At 40.5% G+C, this 8,137-nt stretch overlaps 2 protein-coding genes across 2 annotated transcripts in view; one reads left to right on the plus strand and one right to left on the minus strand.

Annotated features, from left to right (window-relative positions):
- rapgef2a (Rap guanine nucleotide exchange factor 2a) overlaps positions 1-8,137 on the plus strand; it is a 124,723-nt gene that overhangs the window by 40,563 nt on the left and 76,023 nt on the right. The gene's annotated exons all lie outside the window — the stretch shown is intronic.
- med28 (mediator complex subunit 28) lies at positions 1,879-3,681 on the minus strand. Its single transcript, XM_060864520.1, has 4 exons — positions 3,446-3,681; positions 3,148-3,214; positions 2,574-2,686; positions 1,879-2,348 (listed from the first exon to the last, which is right to left on the minus strand). The coding sequence occupies exons 1-4, from the start codon at positions 3,620-3,622 to the stop codon at positions 2,151-2,153; spliced, it is 555 nt and encodes a 184-aa protein (XP_060720503.1). The 5' UTR covers positions 3,623-3,681; the 3' UTR covers positions 1,879-2,150.

The following is an 8,137-nucleotide window of genomic DNA, read 5'->3' on the forward strand; positions in this document are numbered from 1 at the left end:
GCTCTGGTCAAGACACACAAAGACTTCTATGTAGATTCAAGATTGTTGTCATGTACACAGTTATATACACTATACAACAGGGGACAGGCAAGAGTGACATCTCCAGCCCTCCACCCAAACACAACAATGGGGGTGCCCCCTACTTGCCCCGCCACCCAAAAAAAAAAAAGAAAATTTATGACATAAACATTCCAAAACTTAATATTTGAATTAAGCAAAACATAGTACATTATAAAATGTAGTGCTGTTGGTTAGTAGTCTTATTTTTCAGAGGTTACACAGAATTTATAATAAATTCATTATTTTATAAAATGCCATAAAACCGGGGCCCCCTGGCACAATCTCAGGGCCCCCCAGGGGGCTACGACCCATTAGTTCCTCAGGAGCTCTCGGTTGCACTATTATAAACTATTGTAGAAATGACATTATTTACATTTACAGTATTTACTGTAGAGTGTCACCCAAATGAGGATGAGGTTCCCTTCTGAGTCTGGTTCCTCTAAAGGTTTCTTCCCCATATCCTCTCAGGGAGTTTTTCCTTGTCGCCGTCACCTCAATAGGGATAGGGATATATAGAAATATAGTATTTTAAGTTAATCTTTTTTCAATTAATTTTAAACTTTTATATATTGATGTATTTATTTTTATCCTTATTTCTTCTTCTTCTTCTTCTTCTTCTTCATATATATATATATATATATATATATATATATATACATACATACATACATACATACACACACACACACACACACACACACACACACACACACACATATATATATATTATATATATATATATATATATATATATATATATATATATATATATATACATATATACCTATCCTTCGTATTATATATCCCCCCATCCTGACGACATTTTACAGAGGGACCATCAAGAGCATCCTGAGCAGCTGCATCACTGTCTGGTTTGGGAACTACACCGTCTCGGATCTCAAGACCCTGCAGTGGATAGTCAGGACAGCTGAGAAGATCATTGGAGCCTCTCTTCCATCCATCACGGACATTTACACCACACACTGCATCCGCAACACCAACAGCATTGTAGATGACCCCCTCACACACACACTACATGTAGACACACCCCTCACACACACGCTTCAACCTCCTGCCATCTGGAAAAAGATAATTGTGTATGGTCTTGTAGTGTTTGTCCTTAACACAGAAGAAGAACGGGGGCACAGAAGCCTTTATTATCGCCACATATACATTACAGCACAGTGGAATTCTTTTCTTCCCATACCCCAACTAAGGAGGTTGGGGTCAGAGTGCAGGGGCAGCTCTGATACAGCGCCCCTGGAGCAGGGAGGGTTGAGGGCCTTGCTCAAAGGCCCAGCAGTGGCAGCTTGGCTGTGCTGGGCCTTGAACCCCGATCAACAACCCAGAGCCTTGACCAGTTGAGCCACCACTGCCCCAAGCTCTGTGTTGTTCTATGTAGCACTGTTTTTGTTCTATGTAGCACTGTGGTCCTGGAGAAACACTGTCTCATTTCTGTGTACTGTGTCAGATATATATGTTTGAAAGGACAATAAAAGCTTTTTGACTTGACTTATATGGGCAAATGTATGTGCACCCCTAGACAAACCAAGACATTCTTTTCAATTGTGACTTTCAACTGTTTGGGGAAGAACAGTATGTGAGCAGGATGGACAGGTGACCACATATTTTAGACAATATTATGTAGTTACTATACGATAAATGATAAAAAGAACTTGCTTCACATTAAATGTAGTTATTAAAGAATGACAGGACATAGTAAACATATTTAGTATAAGAGGTTGATTGTTTTCCTACAACAACCTTAAATAAATCTGAAGTATTTTATTCCTAATAATAACACCACCACAAGACACATAAATGACAAATTGTAGACGTTTATTCTACACAATACAAAAAGAAACATTCACACCAAAACACAAGACTCACCTCTGGTAAACCTGAATGTATTTAACGTTTAGTATTGTATACGTATTTATCAGAATAAATCCTTCTTGGTTACAGGTTTGAATTACCATCCAGAGTGTGAATGATAACCAGAGCACCGGATTAACACAAGCCACGAATGCATCAAAACATTAAATACTAAAATATTCCAAGAACAACACACACACTGTGACAGGCACTGCTCAGTTGGGTTTCATGGGAGCGGGCAGGCTGGCCGAGGCTTGCTCTAAAAAGGCTAGTGGCCCCTGTGGTAGCTCTGTTGGTTTTTTGTGCTGGACGTTAATGTCCTCCAGCACTTGCTGCCAGTGAAGAATCTTGTTCTGGTGCTTCTGAATCAGCACTTCCTTCCTCTGGAGCTCGTTCCTCAACTCCGATATGTCCTGCATCACATAGTCCGCACGTACAGAAATATCAGAAGAGGTGTATTAAAAAAAATATATATATATATATATATATATATATATATATATATATATATTATATATACAAAATCATTACTAACCTCATATAATGTTACATTTGTGTGTGTGTGCATCAAAAAAACTCCATCCATGATTTGTTAACAGTGCAGATTAGTGCAGGATATGAAGCAGAATGAAACCTACCTCTTTTTCCACCTGCTCTGGTTTCTGTACTGACAGCTGTAGCCTCTTTTGAAGAAAGAAGCATTCAGTCTGTCTGGCTACATCAAGAAATCTCTGAATGCACTGGTCAACTCCTTTAAATACATACAAATACACAATTATGTCTCTTTCTCCAGAAAGGGTCAGAGAACCAGTAACATCGGTCCTACCACAGCTGTTGTCTGTGTTACGACTGTGGCCTTACCAAGTGAAAACTATACACAGAATGTTTTTATTGCTCTTTTTATTACTAAGATCAGAAATGGTCAATAAAATATATTAGGAAGGAAATGAGTATGGGTTCAGAGGCAGGCAAAATTGTACTGGATGGTATGAAGTCTCAATAGGCAGCACAATCTGTCAGAAAACTGACCATAAAATTTCTCCCCATGAAATCCTGTTTCTATGTTTGTAATACACAGTGGGGGGGTCGGTTCATTGAGTCGGTTCACTTAAAATGACTCACCGACTCAATGAACCGATTCACCGAGCTACTTCTGCACACGACTGCTAATCAGGATTATGGGGGAATAAACACATAAACAGTCGTGTTTACCTGTTCTGATTTCCTCTTGGTCTGTCCCGTTCACGTAGTCTTGGCTAACTAAAGACGCAAAACATGCCTGAAGAAGAGAAACACAAACACAAGAATGATCCATTAAGACAAACACTAAGCAGAACACATACACAACACGCTTTGTTTACATTTCAGGACTAAGTAGCAAGTTAGCTAAGCGTTAGCTCATAGTATTATTATTATTAACCGCTTAGCTAACTAGCTACTTAGCCTGCTACTGCTAGCAATCCACTAACTCGCTCTCAGCATCGGCAGACGTCCAAAGACGTGTCCTTACTTCGAAAGAAGCTTCAAGATCATCCACTAAAGTGTTTCCTGGTGTTCTCGAGTTTCCCGAAGCTCCTGGACCGGGAAGAGGAGGATGAGCGCCGGGAGGAGGCTGCTGTTGCTGCTGCTGTTGTCCCGAAAACATTCCACCCATGGAGGACGCCATCTTGGACTTTTGTTGTGTCATTCACTGCCACCTAACGGCTGATAATGTACATATCCCATAGTGAACATTGGTGAATTGTCACCAGTCAAATGTTCACTGTACTGCCCCCTAGCGAATATTGAGCTACGACCAGAAATTGGGCTACTGTTGGTCGAGGAAGGAGATGGAGGTAAAGGCAGGAGTATAGGTCTGAGAATAGGGACTCAATGTTGGTACAATGGCAGGGGAAGTTAGAGAGCTGGTTGACATGATGGAGAGAAGGGAGGTAGATATGATAAGATAAGATAAGATAAGATAATATATACCTTTATTCGTCCCACAATGGGGAAATTTCTCTGTTACAGCAGCAACAAGAAAGAAATGCAAATATATAAAAGAATAGAGACATAATATAATATAGAGTATATACAAAACACAATGTATAAATACAGAGAAGCAAAAAAAAGAGACCACGAGTAAATAGTTATGATAATTGCACGTGTTGTTTAAAATACTTTGTTATTGTTATTATTACAGTTAAACAGTAATAACAGTGTGTAATTACGGTGACTGATTCACTGGGAGCAGCTTTGATTGTAAAGTCTAATAGCAGCATTGGCACAAAAGTATACTGTGTGTGCAGGAGACTAGGTGGAAGAGGAGCAACGTACGTAGTATTGGAAGGGGATACAAACTGTTTTGTTATGGTGTGGATAGGAATAGAAATGGTGCAGGATTGGTGAAGGATGGGTTTGTGAGGAAGGTTTTAAAGGTAATAAGAGTGTCCGACAGGGTCATGAGTTTAGAGTTAGAAATTGAAGGGGTGATGTTGAATGTCATCAGTGTTTATGCTCCACAAGTAGGCTGAGTCAGAAGAGAAGGAGAGATCCTGGAGTGAGTTAGATGAGGTGATGGAATGGTTTGGGTGGTCAGGAAGTACAGGACAACATTCAGAGGAAGAGGCTTGCTCAAAAGAAGTGGGATGTAGAAAGGTCTGAAGAAAGTAGTCAGGATTACAAGGAATTGCAGCGTAGAGTGAAGAGGGATGTGGCAAAGGCCAAACAGAAAGCATACGATGAGTTGTATGCCTGGGTAGACACAAGGGAAGGTGCGTAGAACTTGTAGAGATTAGCGAGACAGAGAGATAGAGATGGGAAGGATGTACAACAGATAAGGGTGATTAAAGATAGAGATGGAAAGGTGCGAACAGGCAAGAAGAGTGTGCAGAGAAGATGAAAGGAGTATTTTGAGGAGCTGAGAGAGGAGCTATGGTACTGTATGAGGATGTCAGGAGTGGAAGAGAAGTACATCAGAGTAGTTCAGGATATGTATGAGAGGAGTGTGACAGCAGTGAGATGTGCTGTAGGTCACACGGAGGAGTTCAAGGTGGAGGTGGGGATACATCAAGGATCGGCTTTGAGTCCCTTCTTGTTTGCTATGGTGGTGGACAGGTTGACTGATAAAGTCAGACAGGAATCTCTGTGGACAATGATGTATGCAGATGATATTGTGATTTGTAGTGAGAGTAGCAGGTGAGCAGGTGGAGGTACACCTGGAAAGGTGGAGGTCTGCTTTGGAAAGAAGGTGAATAAAGTTGTTATATAGTTGTAGAAAGACAGAATACATGTGAAGAGCGAAGTAGAACAGTGAGGTTACAGGGGGCTGAGGTCAAAAAGGTGCAGAGACTGTAGCGGTTAGGAATAGTCATGAGGCAGAGATGGAGGTAGCGGAAACGAGGATGTTGAGGTTCTCTTTAGGAGTGATGATGATGGACAGGATTAGGAACGAGCACATCAGAGGGACAGCTCAGGTTGTCTGTTTTGGGGACAAGGTCAGAGAGGATAGATTGAGATGGTTTGGACATGTACAGAGGAGGGAAATACTTATTTTGGAAGAAGGATGTTGGAGATGGAGCTGCTAGGTAAGATGTCAAGAGGAAGGTCATAGAAGAGATATATGGATGTGTTAAATGAGGACATGAAGAGGTCATGATGTGAGGATGCTGAGAATAGAGTGCGGAGTGGAAACAGATGATTCGCTGTTCATTCAAGTGGTTTGTAAATTGTGGTTAAAAAGAGAAAGACATTTTTTTGCCTACAATTTGTATTAGCTATAAGAATTGTATTTATGTATGGACTAAGATGGCGCTTCCCTGGGAAACCATGGCAACAAGTAGTTAACTTAATTTAGGAACGCCCACAAGCGCCTTGTACACAGGGTGCGTGTAGATCGGTCAACCAGCAGAGGGCGACATTGCAGCATTAACGCTAGCAAAGGTCAAAATTTGCATAAATATTATTATATAATATACTGGTATACAAATACTGAAATCCTGTACTGATCTTGTACAAAGCTTCCAATAAAGTTTGTGTTTAGATGGAAAACAAGTACTGTATATATATACATATATATATATATGTATATATATATATATATATATACACACACACACATATATGTATATATACATATATATACATATATATGTGTGTGTGTGTGTGTATATATATTTGTTTGTTTTATTTTACTTACCCTGTTAATCAGCAACAACAACAACAAGGTACCTAATTACACATTACATTGTCTACATTCAAGTACATACAAGTCTAGCATGACACAAATACATATAATTACCAAGGGGGATGTAATAAATGATTAGTCTCTGACTTTGTGTGTATTTGGTTACTGAATTCAATTAGTCATCCATGCACACACATAGACGCACACACACACACACACACACACTCACAAACCACAAACACAGAGCCATGTCTAAAGTAATTACTTTACTTGGAGCGTGGCCCCATAAAGCACCTACATTATTACAACTGACCTTGAATCAGTGAATCAGAAGGAGGAGTATCCTCAGACAGACAGGAAGTGACAGTTCACATGGTGTGAATCCCAAAGTTTGCTGACATGCTGACAAGTTGCAGATATTGAAGCACAACTGGGCACACTTTCAGTATAGTGGACAAATTTAAATGACTGGAAATCCCTCAACTATGCATGCATAGAATAGGGCTCTAATTGTTTATGACAGGAAATCTATAAACTCACCTTCATGGCAGATTTCTTGCAAGAAACTATCTGTTCCCAGGGGAGCACAGATGCATGGTGTATAGTTTTTGTAATGTGTCCTTGCTGACGAGCCGGCCATGCCGGACAAGATACTGATGTGCTGTTGCAAATGCAATTTAGGAAAAGTACATGAAAGTGCTCTTATCTATCAGCTTATGCTGCACTCTCAGAGACAATGAAACCAAACTGTACCTTCCCTTGTCACTGGGGTGGTACTATCAAGAGGGCATCTTTTTTATTTTTATTATATATCTTTTACCTGTGAATGTGCATGTAGCTTTTAGAGTAACAGGATCAGTAATCCTTCAAGTCAAATTCCGTACATAAAATCCATCTATCTATTTTCTGTACCACGTTGTTGCAGGATTCTTGAAGTCTATCCTAGTGAATCCAGGGCACAATGCAGATGACAACCTGGATGGGATGCCAACCCACTGCAGTCTGGTGCTAGACAGGCCAGTTTCAGAAAAGGCCGATTTTTTTTTTCTCAAAAAAAAAAAAAAAAAAAATCCCAGTGAGGAGCAGTTCTGTCAGAGGTTAGAGGAGGATGCCAGGAACAACATCCAACCTTGAGGAACATGAACTACAACAGCAGAAGACCACACCAAGTTCCACTCCTGGCAATCAAGCAGGACTCTGAGGCTACAGTGCACACTGGTTAACCAAACCTTCAAAAAGGTTAACTTAAAATTTAAAATACTATATATCTATCCCTATCCCTAATTAGCAAGCCGGAGGTGATGACGGCAAGGAAAAACTCCCTGACATGATATGAGGAAGAAACCTTGAGAGGACCTATGCTCAGAACGGAACCCATGCTCATTTGGGTGACACTCTACAGTAAATAATGACATACTTTACTAAGTGTATCATAGCTAGCTAACTAGTGTTATGGTAAACTCATGTTTGTTTGAATAAGAATTGCGTATGTTGATTAATGGCTTGGATTAAACCTGTGTACACAGTGACAGGATGTCAGAAGCTGTGCAGAAGGTTATATGCATCTGATTATCCTTTAACATGATTAGGAATTGACTGTGGTGGGCCACTGGCGGTGTTTTCCCTCTGATGTACAGAGGAATGTCTGGCTGACATATTATTCAGAGCAACAGACAATTGTATATCTCCAGGTGCAAGGCACGTGATAAGATGGCCAGTGTACATTATAGGTATGTTATTTAACTCTGGTATAAACAGTGTCCCTGTGTACATGCTCACACTCTTTGTATTTCTCATCCCCATTCTCATGAGTCTAAGTCTAAGCTGACTCAAAATCCAGGATCCAGCACATGCAGGGAAAATCAGGGCATCCATTTATCCATGCAAGCACATGGGACGCATCTTCTGGCTTGCATTCAGAGACCCCTTATACCACGACTCACCAGTCTGTCCCAGCTTCGACCTCAAATGCCACAGGGGCGCATTAACACATGCACGCGGACATCCATGTATGCGCACACACGCTTGGACGCACAG

This window comes from Tachysurus vachellii, chromosome 2 (assembly GCF_030014155.1).
Source record: "Tachysurus vachellii isolate PV-2020 chromosome 2, HZAU_Pvac_v1, whole genome shotgun sequence".
NCBI classification, from domain to species: domain Eukaryota; kingdom Metazoa; phylum Chordata; class Actinopteri; order Siluriformes; family Bagridae; genus Tachysurus; species Tachysurus vachellii.

Bases quoted from the DNA above. Each gene is read 5' to 3' on its own strand.
- med28 (XM_060864520.1), bottom strand. From the start codon at position 3,622: ATGACACAACAAAAGTCCAAGATGGCGTCCTCCATGGGTGGAATGTTT. The intron at 3,215-3,445 runs GTAAGGACACGT...TCTCTTCTTCAG, and splicing joins ATCTTGAAGCTTCTTTCGAA to GCATGTTTTGCGTCTTTAGT. The intron at 2,349-2,573 runs GTAGGTTTCATT...TATGTGATGCAG, and splicing joins CAGAGCAGGTGGAAAAAGAG to GACATATCGGAGTTGAGGAA.